Genomic DNA, 16,765 nt, shown 5'->3' on the forward strand with positions numbered 1-16,765 from the left:
TAAGTAAACACATGATATTCCTAAAGATTTGTGACTAAGGTTTGAAAGACATGAAATCAAACTGCAAAACTAGTTGAAAGCAATGAGTCCAATAGTTCTCTTATGTTTTCTTTTATGCTCTTTATTTTAAATTGATATTTTAGAACAGTAAATTATCTTTCATAGCAGTTCTCCTGGTCTGATAATATAGTACCCCATTTCTGAATGTAGAGATTTAAGATAAATCAAAATGAACATTAAGGCGTACAAACGGCTACTTTAAGTCTGCTCTTATTTAATAAAGATCGTTTCAACTCATATTCAAATACATGGAATGTTGGCACAAAACTGAAGCTGCTGTAGAAAGATCACAGATGTTCTGTGGGTTATTAAAACTTCCATCTCTCTAAAAACATACCCTTAAATGGTCTTAATTGTACAAATTTAAGTGTTGAGAAAATTTCTAAATAATAAGTAACAATTAAAATAAAATGTTTATTTGTAAATTATGTACAGAATACATTTTACTTTACGACAAGGAAATGGGAAGAACCATCACCTTCCAGCCAATTCTGCTTCCTTCCTCTGTTGGAGATGACCATCTTATTCTGAATCAGGCGTACAGATCAATTTGGATTTCCTAAGTTGGAAAAGGAGAATTTGGAGCTAAACTAAAAGTGTTGCTGCATTATTACTAGTTGGCTTGTTTCCACAAAATGTTTTTGAACCCTGCTAAGTTAGAATCTTATAAGTTTTCTGGTATAATTTAATAATCAACGAAAGCTAAACTAATAAGAACAATAAGTTTAAGCATTTCATCTCAAAGAAACTGTGAAATGGCTATAAAACTATGCTTAATCTGAAATATTGGTGTTTATTTTTATCCCTTTTAGTTATTCTGATTAGTCTAACAGTAAAAAGCCATACAACTATCAAAAATGCCATTAATCTAAATGTCATTGTGGAAAGTGCATCTTTGATAATTGTCAAAATAAATGAGACCTATTTACTGTAAAATTATCAAATAGATAAAACTTATAAATGGCTTTAGACTGTACCAATAATAGTATTATATGAAATGAAGGACTGAATATAACTGCTTAGATGTCAAATCCATTTCAGTAAATGGACTTAAAGAATGCTACAAATGTCATGTGTACATTGTGATGATCAGCCAACATAGAAAATCCAACCTCTTGCACATATTTAGTCCCAAAATTAGTCAGATTATGATTTTTCATGTGAAGATTTAGGTGTTTCTCCATCATTGTCTTCTTCCTCCTCCTCTTCACAATCCCCATCTGTTTGCTGTTCCAGTTCCTCTTTCGTGATCATTTCAAAATCATTCCCATTTCCACTACTGTGTTGGGATCGGTCATCTTCCCTCCTGTCGCTGTCTGTGTCTGAATGCCGTTCTCCACCTGAGCCTTCTGTTCCATGATTTCCTGGTCCTACTTTCCCCTCCTCATCTTCCTTTTTCTCACTGTCTGACTTTTCCTCACTGTCGGACTTCTGTTGCTTTTTGGTTTCAGATTTCTCATCTTTCTTTAAGTCTGCTTTTGGTCCTTTGTATTCATGTGTGTACAGAGGTCTGAAGGAGTCAATGAAGCCCACGTCAGCAGTCAGATTTGGCAAGAACCAAAAATGGTGCCTTCCTCCAGTTATGAGCCAAATGATGAGAAACAGAATGCAACGAGCTGTGGGAGAAAAATTTCTCTAATTGAATAATTCAAGCATTGACTCAGACAGCAGGGAATATTTGTTAATGAAAAAGTGTGAAAACATTCAGAGTCTTCCTATTTGCATATTACATGCACCTTAAATATAAACAGTTAAATCCTAGCAGCTATCAAGAGTATTCTGGGCACACGGCATTCTGCTCTGAACTTGAGGGCACAATGCTGCACTGCCATTCAAAAAAGTGCTTTTATGTTTTTTTCATCTGGGCACTGTTTCTTGAATATACTTATAATTTATGTACTTTGCTATGTTACAATTCAATAAGCACAGCTGCCAACTGGACGCTGGAAGTATGTGTGAAATCATGGTAGAAGAAAAAAGGAAATAAACGCAAGTAAGAGATGAATGATATCCTAAGAAGCCTTAGAAAGGAGAAAGCAGGGCTGCACTATGACTTCCCTAGATACTTTTGCCTTTGTAAGGCAATTCCTCCATTAAAAAATATAAAAAATTATGTTTTTACAACCATTCTGGTATAAACACAAATATAACCCTGCACAGGTTCACTATTATAGAGAAATGTATATACTGTTACTTTTGATTTTAGAAGAAATGACAATGAAATTATTTCCACGGGTCCCTAAATGTATAATGAGTTCAAGGCATGTGCTGACCCTGCCTAAAGGATAAGTCTTCTAAGTAAAAATACTTTTGAACAATAAGAGAACATTTTCCTAAGAGCAATTTCTTTTTATTTAAGGACAACATTTTCACAACATTAAGTAACATACAATGCAAATGAAATCCAGATTGGTTTAACAAACAGGTTTGAAGTTACTCTTTTATAGCAGTATAACAACTATGGGCTGGGGTGGCTCAAATGGTAAATAATCTGCCTGCAATGCAGGAGACACGGGTTTGATCCCTGGGTCGGGAAGATTCCCTGGAGAAGGGAATGGCTACCCACTCAGTATTCTTGCCTGGAGAATTTCATGGACAAAGGAGCCTGGCAGGAGTCCATGGGATCAACAATGGTTAGATAATGGGAGAAATTGAGAATTTAAAAGTTTATAGTAATGAACTATCACAAGCCCCAGTATTTCATATAGCTTTAATTTATCAAATATATGGAGCTGAGTGATTTGTCTGGATTTTACTTTTTTAAAGGTCACGATTATGTGCATGTTATGAGCTAATAAATCATGACAGGTTTCTTGGGTTTCATTTTAGTTTTCATTTTCTTTACAGATAATCCTATCATTGTTTTCTAATGAAGTCTGAGAAAAGCTCATCCGTGTTACTTCCATTATTTAGCTTCAGACAGACAAAATAGTTATAGCTGTCTTGACTTTTATAATGCAGTAGTTTCTGTTTTCACAAAAGAACATAAATATTCTGAAAGACTGTATACACACCAGTATCTTTTATGCATACAAACAGAAAAGGCAAATATGCTTGAAATTATGAAATAAATCTGAATAAACCCCACTGATAAAAACAAATGATGAACATCTCTTAATGAGGCTGCATATTTTTTTCTCCAAATAGAGTTATGGTGTTACAATAGGTTTTGAGGGGTTGTAAAACAGATAGTTCATAATTTGAAATCTTGCCTGAAATCCAAGAAAAAGCAACATTAAAGTGGCAAATAAAATCGCATCCCTTTGGGTGTAGCAGAATTATTTTTTTTTCAACAATTTTTCTCTATATGCTAGTATATTATTAGGGGCAAAAAGAGAAGAATGATGAGAAAAACTACTGTGATATGTATTGTCATACTATTTCTATGGCCTGGCCTGCTGCAGTCCATGGGGTAGCAAACAAATCAGCCACGACTGAGCGATTGAACTGACTGAACTGAACCATTTCTATACTAATTGTGACATATTCAGAAAACTGCCAGAGGTCTTATTTTAAATGGTAATACTAAATATACATATTCAAAGCAACATCAAATTTAATTTGACCAATAAATAATACTGCATGAGATAATATAATTAAATCTCCAATTTATAAGTAGGATACAGATCAAACCATTTAAAAGTATATTTGGAATTTTCTAAGAGAAACAAAATTTTCTAAGAGAAGTCAAAAATGTTGGATTTATTTTCTGATTTGATTGATAAGGCTGTTTAACAACATTGCTACTTAAACTCCCAGTATATTTAAAATGAAAAAGTATAGAAAGAATTACTGAAGAAACAATACTTTAAAGAGCAAAACAAGATAAAACCATAAATTACTGTGAATATCAGTTTAAATGAAAGATAAGCAAGTGGGTTAACTCTATTCAGTGGAAATTAACCTTTGCTGAAAAATTTCAAAAAGCTTCTAAATTTTCAGGGATCTGGGAATCAGCAGATATCAACTTGACTAGTGTATCAAATGGCAGATAAAATTTTATGACTTCTTATTCTTGGTGCAGGTAATACATTACCACTAGTTACCTGCTTCACACTCTTAGACATTTATTTTTTGGCCTGCAAATGTGCTGTTACATGCAGAAGCTTCAGGGGCTATTTTTAAGGTGAATAGGCTAGAGGAAGGAAAAACTGAAAAGTGGATGAATAAGGTTTCACACAGAGTCAGAAACTGCCCCCATAAATGGAGGCCCATAAACATGATGAACTGAATGAAAATACTTGACGAATCCCTGGGGTCTATGGATGGTAGCACCAAATCAGGACCCCTTGATGTCCAGGATGGAGGAAAATTGCTTAGGGCTATTGCTTAGGGCTGGAGCAATAATACTTTATAAACATAATAATCTACTACATTACATATCATAGACTCAGAATAACACACATCTCATTCAGATAATCTTGGTCAAATTCTATTCTCTAAAAACAGATATTAAATCAGTATTCCAGTTGTTTAAAAAATTTTTATGAAGTACTCCTCTTCTATGTTCTGGTAGAAAAGTTGATTTGTCATTTGAGGAAAATAATCAGAACTTAGTTACTATATAGCAACATAAGCTCTCAATGATTCAAAGAATTATATATGATAGAAAAAAAAAATCACTAAACAGCTTAAAAAAGCAGAAAAACACTGCTATTTCCCAAATGCAAAACTAAATTAGACCAGTTCATCCTTTGAAAAAATCTTCAAAGACTAGAATTTTAAGCAAAATAATACTTGCTTTTTTTCCTCATATTAAATAACATGGTCATTGTAAAAAATACAGACAAATGTAAATAAGAATCCTAAAATCACTCATAACTACCACCACCATTTATACTTAGGTATATATATATATAGGTGTATTTCCTTATAGTCAAATCCTTCCTGGCATTGAGTATTTCTATTTCAAAAAAAATCTTCCTAATTATATAAGCCAGAAACACGTCATTATCTTAATTATGTGACATCTAGTGATAGGCATTTTTCATATATTTATTAATCATTTGTTTTTAATTTCCTCTTGAATTGGATTGGATTATTTTTATAATGCTTTATTTTTAACTACGAAAGCCCCTAATCATTCAGAAAAGTAAAATAACATTATTTATATTTTCTTAAAAAAGGATTTAAAAACTTGTTAATGCATCAAGAACTTATTTTGGTCCATGGTACAAACTGATTTTTCCTAAAAATGGTAAATCAATTGTTTATAATCATTTACTATATAAAATGTAAATGTTTAATACAAGTTTCATTTGTCGTAAGTAAAAAAAAAAGTTTACTGAAAGTACAGTCTGTTAAATGACCAATCACCATAAAAATATTAAAGTCCTTATGGCAGCTAAATTTTAAAGCATATCTTATTTGCAGACTCTTGTTTAGTTGCTAAGTCATGTCTGACTCTTTTGCAAGCCCATGGACTACAGCCTGCCAGGCTGTCCATGGGATTTTCCAGGCAGGGATTTCCAGAAATTTCTTGGAGTGGGTTGCCGTTTTCTTCTCCTGGGGATCTTCCCGACCCAGGGATCAAACCTGCATCTCCTGCACTGGCACCAGGGAAGCCCATTTGCAGATTAAGACATATTAAATCCCTTCATCACACAGAGTAAATCTAATTAAACATATATACTACTTGAAGCCTGAGTAAGTTTTGGGATATGACCAAAAAAGTAGGCCCATATACTTCTTAATTCACCTACATTAATTTGGCTATTAAGTTTTACTGAAGCACCAGATTACAGTCCAAACTGCTCAACAGCTACCTCTTACTGAGGTCAGTCTTTCTAGTAACAATACTTACCAACAGCAAGGAGAAGAATGCTGGCTACAAAACAGCCTGCACCCACACTGAGGTAATAAACACCTACTCTCATTTCTGCTGGCCAAAGAGGGAAGAGGGTGGCTGCTATCACTGCAATCACTGGAACAAGAGATGAAAAGTTACACATAGAAACTTTAGATTAAAATTTTAAATGGCTCAGTTGCCAAGACAACGGAATATACATGAATATACATATACATGAATATACATATCCTTAGGGGGAGAATTAAAACATAAACTTATTGAAACATATAAAACACTCAGTTATCAATCACTGCATAGTTCAACCTAACCTTTTAACTACTATTCTCATATTAGGTCAAGATTTCTCTAGTATAAATTATATATAATTAGAAAAGTGCTGTCTAAGTGAAACTGTTAGCTCCTTAAATGATCAACTGCTGCTGTTTTCAACTTCATTTTTAACTATAAGATATCGGTCTACCAAAAAGGGATGCTTAAAGAAATAACTAACCAACAAAACTAACCAAAAATGATTCCAAAGATCCCTCCCTGGAGATTGGTTCTGGGGTGAAACGCTGTCATCTACTGAATGAAAAGCTCACCAGAGGATTCTGATACAGATAATTTTTGGTGATAGGGAAACCATATACAAGCATCTCCGGTTTTTTTCCCTAAGTACAGTGCGACCACATGGAATAACCAAAAGAATGACTGGTATTTAGGTGTTTACAGCAAGAGAAACCAGGATTCAAATTCTAGCTATTTCATTTACAAGCTAAGGGTTGGATTTATTATTTTGAATGGGATGCTATGATAACATATTGATCAAATTTGTTCAACTGCTATCTATTTTTTTCTACTTGTTAAATCATTCTCTACCCCTACCCTCAACCAAATTCACAGGAATAACACACACCTATGGTAATAAATAAAACAATAAAGGAAAAAACAATTAAAAATAAACCAGAAAGTATAATGTGAAGTCTTTACCCAATTCTTGGTCCACTCCCCAGAGATTAACTACTATTGTTTCTTATTTGTATGCCCAGAAACTGCCTGTATACAATTAAAACTAGTCAGATTTTTTTTTTCAAAAACGAGTTTACAATATTCTCTTTCACAATTTTCATTTAATATATTCTAGATATCCTTCTGCAAGTACACCCTATCTAATTCTTTCAAAGTTGCATGATATTCTGGCATGTATTTGTACTGTAATTTATTCACCATCCTCCTATTGAGGGACTTGAATTGTTTCTAGCTTTAACCTATTACTGACAAGAGGGCAACAATTACCAATGCCCATGTGTGCAACTGATCAAGCTACAGGATAAATTCCTTGAAGTTTAACTATTAGGTTACAAAGTAAGGTGTTTAAAACTTGAAAGATATTTGCTAATTATCCTTCTAACTACAGTCTGAAGGATTTGAATTAAATGTCAAAGCATATTTCTGAACAGACACTTTATGCAACTCCATTACTACGAACAGCCATGGGATAAATTCCTAGAAACAGAACACTTGGGTCAGTGTGTATACATTTAAAATTTCAAAGGTATTATCAAACTTCTCTCCATAAAAAATAAAACAATGAACATACCAACAGCTATTGGAGTATAGTAGTGGTTTTTCTTAAGTGTTGGACCTTCATTAATAGTAGGTACTATTCCACTTTACAGTCCTCTTGATAACTGCTATTGTTTTAATCTGTATTTAACATGAGGGTGATTAATTATCACTAACAATTATTGGTCACTGTATTTCTTTATCTGTGAGATACTTTTACCATTTTTCTAGCAGGCTGTTAATTTCTTAAAGATCTTTGCTTTAAGGTAGTGCAAATATTTTCCTCAGTTTATCATTTATATTCTGGCTTTATTTAAAATTTACTTAAAAAAAAAAAAGCTATTTGATGTTAAACATTTTCTTTCTGACTTCTGTATTGTTTACTTTCCTTTCTAAATTTTAGAGTGTACTTACCAAGAATTAATCCCATGACAAATGTTTTAAAGTGAACTGGGTCATAGATCCACACAAATACCTAGAAGAATCAAGAAACTCCAGTGCTTAAAGTTCTAAGATCACATTACAGCAACAGTTAGTTCCCACCTATTAACACATAAGAACTACTTAAAAATTAAACAAATTTCAAAGACCTTTCCTTTAGTAGCAGTGGTTTTTTGGGTATCTATTCAGTTAGAAAATTATTTTTAAAACTATAAATTAGGTAATGCAATTAAGTACACTTTCATGCACTTGCATGTTTTTAACAATTTACTCCTGGGTGCAAACCATTACTTAACCATTACTTATTCAACTTAAAGACCAGCAACTGTACAGCCTTCTGTCCCTAAGGTAATGATGTATATAGACATGAGCACAGTAGAATCAATCAAAAAGCAAGTTAAGACAGATTGTAGTCAGGCCCTATGACAGACCCATCAGCTCTCAATTCTACCCTGTTCTCGCCAACTGATGAGATGCAAAGGACCATTACTAAAGATTATGCTCAGTGAACATAAAAGATTCTATGACTCTCTGCAATAATATTATTGCCAGCTCCCCACAAAGGGTCTGCAGCCCCAAAGCTGGGAACCACTGCTTTAAAAGCTTCCCTGGTGGCTCAGATGGTGAAGCGTCTGCCTACAATGCGGAAGACCCAGGTTTGATCCCTGGGTTGGGAAGATCTCCTGGAGAAGGCAATGGCAACCCACTCCAGTACTCTTTGCCTGGAGAATCCCATGGACAGAGGAGCCTGGTAGGCTACAGTCCATGGGGTTGCAAAGAGTCGGACACGACTGAGCAACTTAAGCTCTAAGCTTATACAACAGAAATTTCATTTGGAATAATTAGAATTCTGTTCATCAACCATAAAACTCTTAGTTTTATCCTCTTGGTTTTTATAAATAACAGTACTCTTCCATTTCCTGGTTCTATTTTGACCAAAGTTCTTTGTTACTGTCTTTTTGATCTGGTTCCAACAATCTTCTTTTTTAACTCTGCATATTTATACTGGAAATCAGATCTACAGATGTCACTTCTGCCATTTAGCACGCTAAAGAAACAAATTTCAAAAGACATTTCTCATCTTTAAAAGTTTGATTCCTCCAGCTCCATTCTTTCTCAAGACTGCTTTGGCTATTCAGGGTCTTTTGTGTTTCCATATGAATTGTGAAATTTTTTGTTCTAGTTCTGTGAAAAATGCCATTGGTAATTTGATAGGGATAGCATTGAATCTGTAGACTGACTGCATCTGGTAGTAAGGTCACACAATATTGATTCTTCCTACCCAGGAACATGGACTATCTCTCCATATATTTATGTTATCTTTGATTTCTTTCACCAGTGTCTTATAATTTTCCGTATATAGTTCTTTTGTCTCCTTAGGTAGATTTATTCCTAAATATTTTATTCTTTTTGTTGCAATGGTGAATGGGATTGATTCCTTAACTTCTCTTTCTGATTTTTCATTGTTAGTATATAGGAATGCAAGTGATCTCTGTGTATTGATTTTGTATCCAGCAACTTCGCTAAATTCACTGATTAGCTCTAGTAATTTTCGAATAGCCAAAGAAGCCTTGAGAAAGAAGAATGGAGCTGGAAGAATCAAGCTTCCTGACTTCAAATTATACTACAAAGCTATAGTCATCAAGACAGTATGGTACTGGCACAAAAACAGAAATATAAACCAATGGAACAAGATAGAAAGCCCAGAAATAAACCCATGCACCTATGGGTTCCTTATTTTTGATAAAGGAGGCAAGGATACACAATGGGGCAAAGACAGCCTCTTCAATAAGTGGTGCTGGGAAAACTGGACAGCTACATGTAAAAGAATGAAATTAGAACACTTCCTCACACCATACACAAAGATAAACTTGAAATGGATTAAAGACCTAAATGTAAGACCAGAAACATAAAACTCTTAAGAGGAAAACACAGGCAGAACATTTAATGAAACAAATCAAAGCAAGATCCTCTATGACCCACCTCCTAGAATAATGGAAATAAAAACAAAAGTAAGCAAGTGGGACCTGGTTAAACTTAAAAGCTTTTGCATAGCAAAGGAAACTATAAGCAAGGTAAAAAGACAATGCTCAGAATGGAAGAAAATAATAGCAAATGAAGCAACTGACAAAGGATTAATCTCCAAAACATACAAGCAGCTTATACAACTCAATACCAGAAAAACAAACAACCCAATCAAAAAGTGGGAAAAAGACCTAAACAGACATTTCTCCAAAGAAGACAGATGGCTAACACATGCTCAATACTGCTCATTATTGAGAAATGCAAATCAAAACTACAATGTGGTACCACTTCACACCAGTCAGAATGGCCATAATCAAAAAATCTACAAACAATAGATGCTGGAAAGGATGTGACGAAAAGGGAACTCTTGTGCACTGTTGGTAGGGATGTAAATTGGTCCAGTATGGAGAATGTATGGTCCAGTATGGAGATTCCTTAAAAAACTAGGAATAAAACCACCATATGACCCAGCAATCCCATTCCTAGGCATATACCCTGAGGAAACCAAAATTGAGAAAGACATATATACCCCTATATTTGTGGCAGCACTATTTACAACAGCTACAACATGGACGCAACCTAGATGTCCATCGACAGATGAGTGGATAAAGAAGTTGTGGTACATATACACAATGGAATATTACTCAGCCATAAAAAGGAATGCATTTGAGTCTGTTCTAATAAGGTGGATAAACCTAGAGCCTATTATACAGAGTGAAGTTAGTCAGAAAGAAAAAGATAAATATTGTATACTAATCCATATATATGGAATCTAGAAAGATGGTACCAAAGAATTTGCAGGGCAGCAATGGAGAAACAGAACTAGAGAACAGCCTTATGGACATGGGGAGAGGGGAAGAGAGGGTGAGATGTATGGAGAGAGTAACATGGAAACTGACATCACCATATGTAAATTAGACAGCTAACGGGAATTTGCTGTATGGCTCAGGAAACCCAAAGGGGGCTCTGTATCAACCTAGAGGGGTGGGATGGGGAAAGTGATGGGAGGGAGGTTAAAGAGGGAGGGAATATATGTGTACCTACGAATAATTCATGTTGAGGTTTGACAGAAAACAACAAAATTCTGTAAAGCAATTACCCTTCAACTAAAAAATAGATAAATTTTTTTTTAAAGTTTAAAAGCATACTCCTTTGTACAGAATAAAACCTTAGCCTTTTTGGGAATGCAAGCACCCAAGCTTTTGCTCAGGCCGCTTCCTTTGTTTAACAGGCCTCTAACTCCTTTGCAGTGCACCTGGCAATCTGCCAGTCATCCTTCAAGGCTCAGCTCAAGTGTCCAGGGTCTCCAGACCATCCTTAATCCTCTTTTGATTAGGTTAACCATCCCTGATTGGTATTCTCCCATCATAATACTATCCATGTCATAATACAGTACAGGCATACTTCAGATATTGCAAGATTAGCTCCAATAATACTGTAATAATACAATTTTTTATTTTTTGGTTTTCCCAGTGCATGTGAAAGTTACATTTACATTATACTATAGTCAATGTTAAGTGTACAATAGCATCATGTCTAAGAAAGCAATGTACATACCCTAAGTAAAAAATACCTTATTGCTAAAAAATGCTAACCATCATCAGAGCCTTCAGTGAGTCATTTTTTTTTTTGCTGGAAGAGAATTTGAAATATTGTGAGAAACACCAAAATGTGACCCATACAAAGTAAGCAAATGGTGTTGTGAAGATGAAGTGGATAGACTCATGCAATGTAGGGCTCCTGTAAATCTTCAACTTGTAAAACAAACAAACAACAAACACCAAAACAAAACCCACTGCCAAAACACTTTATCTCTTAAGCACAACAAAATGAGGTATGTCCGGTTTGTATGCTTGCTAGACTAAGAGTTTTCAAGAAGAGAATTTTATCTTTTTATCATGCTATTCCCAGCACCTATAAAACTGACTTGGCATAGAGTTAACCTGATGTTTAACTGAAGGCATTTGAGCTTTCACATTAAGAAAGACCTGTGGCCTTCTATTACATTGGTTCTTAAACAGGGCTTCACATCAGAATCACCCAGGAAAATGTAATACAAACACACACACATACACACTCTAGATTCCAGCCTAGAGATCCTCATGCAACTAAGTCTGGAATGAGCCTAGTGCACAATGTTTTCTGAAAAGCCTTCCCAGAATTTCAAGCTCACAGCTCCAAGAACCACTGCTTTTTAAATTTATACTACCTTTGTATTAAGCACAGAAAGAAATTCACAACTCAATGGCTAGTATATAACTAAATGTTTTTGTAATGGTTAAATGACTAAATTAAATGGTCTTCATGGAAGGCTACCACCACACAAACATTCTATTAAATACATTAAAATGACTTTGAGTAAAGCATCAAGTAATGTTGAAAATTTTAGACCCTTATAATAATGTGTCTGACTGTGAGAGACAGAAACCAGTATGTGTTCCTCATTAACCACTCTGCTTCTTCTCCTTTTGATTGTAATGGAAACTCTGTATTTTACTGGGCAAAGGATCACCAAGTATAAAAATCATGTTTCTAAGACTTTACTGCAGGAAGGCATGACGATGTGAGTAGGTTCTGGCCAGTGGAATCCATGCAGAAATGAAACTGTCAGTTTTCTGGATAGTATCCTAAAAAAGAAGCATGTCCCTCACTTTCCTTCCCTCCTTTGGATGCATATGTAAGGCTGGCAGTCATTTTGGACCATGAGATAATCTTTACGAATTGCCTCACACAGGCAGAAAACTTCAGATCCACCATGGAGCTGCTCTATCTGTTTACCATCAGGTTTCATTAATAAGAGAGAAATAAGAATCCGTCTTAAGTCACTGTTATTTCATGTTTTCCACCTATCATAGACAATATACTTTTGATTTAATAAATTTTTTATAAATTTAAATTCAGAGAAATTCATTTTTAAAAAGGGTAGATTTTATATCTACATGGTTAAATTTATCTAAATTACTTCTTTTCTTAGTGAAAGCATCAAAGATAATTCTAAAAACTCCTATGGAAAATTGGATTTCTACTTTTAGTAGATACTCTCACCTCATTTCCATCCAGAAAAACTTGATCATCATGGGGCTCAAGCTTGAATTTTTTCTTGGTTTCCTTCTTTTTGGGAGTTCCAGGAGTTTCCTCCTATTAAATAACAAGTTGAATAGTAGAAAAAGTATTTACAAACAAGCAAAAAGGAATATGACATTCATATAAAAGTTTTACTATATGAGACACAGAAATCAAAATTCTCAATCATGGTATTTATAAAAACCCTAATATGGTTTAAATGGTTACTGCATAAGATTTTAAAAGTCTTGATATACCAGTAGTGATAATATGCATGTAATAAACTTTTTATTTTTACTTAATTTTAGTTGAAATCACCTTTTTGGATTCTTCCTTTTCACCATCTTTTTTTTTTTCTTTTTCCTTTTTTGTCTTTTCATCCTTTAGATTTTCTTTCTTGCTCTTTTTATCTTCTTCTTTTCCACTTTCAGCTTTTCCTTTTTCTTTTTCTTTTTTTATGTCTTTCTCATACTTCATTTTCATTACTTTTAGTGCCCGATGAAAAAACTGCTTCTTTAAAAGCCTTTAAAAAAAAAGGTATGACATTATATTCCCTATTCATTATGTAGATGTACACTGAAAAGCAAAAATATCAAGACCTGAATAAAGTGAACAAAGAAAGACATACACTGGCAACTCACAAGAAAAATTACAACTAGTAAGGCCATGGAAAAACAGTCTATTCGAAAACTTGTCCAGTCAACCTGATTATATGAAATCTAATTTTCAACTATATAATTTAATGAGATTCCTTAAGTTTTTCTTTAGGTTCATAAGGAGTAATCAAAATTCTGCTTTATTAAAAGTTAAGTCTCAAATTCAACAGTGGACATAAGTGGAATATAAATATATGGGGAAAATAAATAAAACAGTTAAATGTTAATAGATTAAAAACGTGCCCATAATCTGTTGATCCAAATTGTGTCTTCGAATATCTTTCTTGATGTTATTTTCTTCTCTCCACGTACCTCACTATTCAGCCTGCCACTACAATGAAGTATCTTCAGTTAAACAATGAATAATTAAATATGCTGAGATTTCTGAACTCTGAAAACAATTCTTCACAGTATCAAGATAAAAATTGTACAAAATATTTGGCAAGACAACACTATGTGTTTCTCTCAACACATTCTGTTATCCTATCCACAGCAATTTTTCTTCTAATACAATTCATGTTATATTTGTTATAAACTTAAGAGTGAGATGCTTGCTTTGTTCTTTTTTGCTGCTGTTGTTCCTTTTCTTATCTGACGAGTTTGGAAGCTCAGCTGAGACCAAATTAAGTCAACCTTGGTTGACTCAATCTTTTCTAATCCTACTCAAGCAACTACTGCTGTTAAGTCACTTCAGTCGTGTCCGACTCTGTGTGACCCCATAGACGGCAGCCCACGAGGCTCCGCCATCCCTGGGATTCTCCAGGCAAGAACACTGGAGTGGGTTGCCATTTCCTTCTCCAACTCAAGCAACTGGGTTACGCTTATTTTTATCATCTAAAAGAAAACCTTTTCAAATATTATGTTCCAGTTTCAGAGTTCCTCATTTGTTCCTTCATTACTGTCTTGATAAAGGATAACTATCAAAACACAACCTAGAAGCTAGGTTTCACTGCCATCAGCTCGGCCTGTTAATGGTAACTATCCACCTTTCTACCTCCACTGGTGCCTGCTCCAACACATCATACCACTTGCTAACTAGACGCTTCCTTCCTGGCCAAATACCACTTATTTCTGATCATTATGTTGTGCCTACCTGTGTTTTGACCTGCTTGGCTGGGCTTCTTTCTGCTGCCCAATTAGGACCATCCCAAGAACACTGTCAAAAAGCTAATTTCTAGGTCTCCTCATTTGGACTTTTTCTTGTTCAGAAGAGCTATATAGCATACAATTGTGCGAGTGTGTGAAATGTCCCCAAAGAATCTAGCGTTAATATCTACTACACATATGAATATGTTTACATATACACATATATGTACACAAGTAAAAATTTGAAATGAGACCCTTAATAATTAACTACTTATGAGCAGAAAGTGAGATTTAAGAGTAGTGGTGAGTATTTGAATAAGGGGGGAATCTTTAATTTTCATTCTACTTCAGACTTTCTTACAAAAATTTATAATGAAAATATTCTAATTTCTTTTTCACTTATATAATTTCCAAATTTTCTATCAAGATCACTCATTACAATTTAGTATGAAAATGAAAATACATCTTACTCACTGTATGTTAATTAAAGAGCAGCATTTCATACTACAGTTCATATTATAGCTCTTCATATATTAAGAGTACATGTGTATACATATAGATACTTGAATATATAGTCTCAAATGGTAATGTAATTATTCCTGAGGCAACATCATTAGTAATTTGGATTTTCTTCTGCATCATTTTCAAAGTTTTCTCAAATTTCTTTGCTTTCTTTGCATTCTCAAAGTTTCCTTTGCTTTAGTGAAAAAAAAAAGTTCTTAATAAATAATTATAAAAATAAACCACAGAACTTTAGGAGAAAAAACAATTCTTCCCTTGACAAGCAGTTACAGAAAAGGGCAGAATCAGCAGGAACATCTGATTCTGTTACTTCTGCACAGCTGTTCCACTCCATGAGAGAAAAGTAAGATTATTAACCAATCAAATTGGTAATGAGAAATTTACATTCAGGTAGATGGGTTCAAATATTACCTCTACCACTTAATTAGCTATACGGTATAGGGGAAGTTACTTAATTTTACTATATTTCTAAAATGGGGTAACTATTTCATAGGGGTTTCTAGAACTAAATGAGAAGCATACAGACTGTTTACCATGGTGCCTGGAATGCATGTTCTCAATGTTAGCCATCACTAGTGCTGTAGTGAAATCATTTCATATAATAGAGAAAACATATGTGGTTTATAAATCATTACATTATACCCTCATTCCATTCATTAATAAGTAGAATCATTGACTTATTCTTGATAGAGAATGTCTACTTCAATTCACCGTATGCCTCAAAAAATGAGATGACACTATTGTAATAAAATCAGTGCCTCAATTTATTTAGCTTTAAATACACCATACAGAATAAATCAGCTACATAAACTGACATTTTCAGACTACTTTCCTAACTCAGGATGTTCTATGCCCTCTGCCAGGATCAAATGTCCACTCCCCTATTGTCTGCTGGGTAATCACCTATTTTATGTTTCAAAATTTTATTAAAACATTTTCTCTGTGAGGCTATTCTTGAAGTTTCCTCCTTTCTTTCTTACAGAACACACTGTATTGTAATTAGTCACAAATCTTCTCTAACAGACCACACTATGTGCTTTGGAGGCAAGAACCAAGTCACAGTTATCTTTGTATTCCTGAGGCCTGGCCTATAATAGATATTTGATAAGTATTTGTAGAATAAACAAATGGATTAAAAACAGCCGGCAAAATGTTACTAAACTGCTTATTACTTTTCTTCACCTTTTAATTTTTTCCCACGTTTAATAAATGTTTATTAAGTGCCAGACATGTGTTTAGGACTTTAACTTATCTAACAAGGGTGAGGTTTTATTAAATGCCCACATTGAGCTAACTGCTGTGGAGTTACAGTAAAGTATAAAACAGTCCTCCAGCTGCCTTCAGATTTAGTAGGCAAGAAATAAAAAAAAAAAAACCACACACACATGTAACAGATCTATTTAAACAGTTAAGGACCAAACTGCATGATATTACCTTTATAAATTCTGTGGAATATTAATGTAAGCCAGAGGATTTGGGGAATACTAAATGGTAGAGATGGAATGTGGGGGACTTAAGAGGCAGGCAGAATAGAACCACGTGGGGAAAGTGGTAGGTT

General features: G+C 34.1%; 1 protein-coding gene across 1 annotated transcript in view; it reads right to left on the reverse strand.

Annotated features, from left to right (window-relative positions):
- Positions 1-436: 436 nt before the first annotated feature.
- Positions 437-16,765, reverse strand: part of SEC62 (SEC62 preprotein translocation factor) — a 28,378-nt gene continuing 12,049 nt past the window's right edge. The window contains exons 4-8 of the mRNA XM_055410147.2: positions 13,262-13,466; positions 12,926-13,018; positions 7,829-7,889; positions 5,864-5,983; positions 437-1,676 (exon numbers count right to left, since the gene is read on the reverse strand). Coding sequence (XP_055266122.1) covers positions 1,207-1,676; positions 5,864-5,983; positions 7,829-7,889; positions 12,926-13,018; positions 13,262-13,466 — 949 coding nt within the window. The 3' untranslated portion in view covers positions 437-1,206. The remainder of the gene's footprint in view (positions 1,677-5,863; positions 5,984-7,828; positions 7,890-12,925; positions 13,019-13,261; positions 13,467-16,765) is intronic.

The sequence above is a fragment of the Moschus berezovskii genome, chromosome 1, assembly GCF_049115385.1.
Source record: "Moschus berezovskii isolate FMDL1 chromosome 1, NW_MosBer_1.0, whole genome shotgun sequence".
NCBI lineage: Eukaryota > Metazoa > Chordata > Mammalia > Artiodactyla > Moschidae > Moschus > Moschus berezovskii.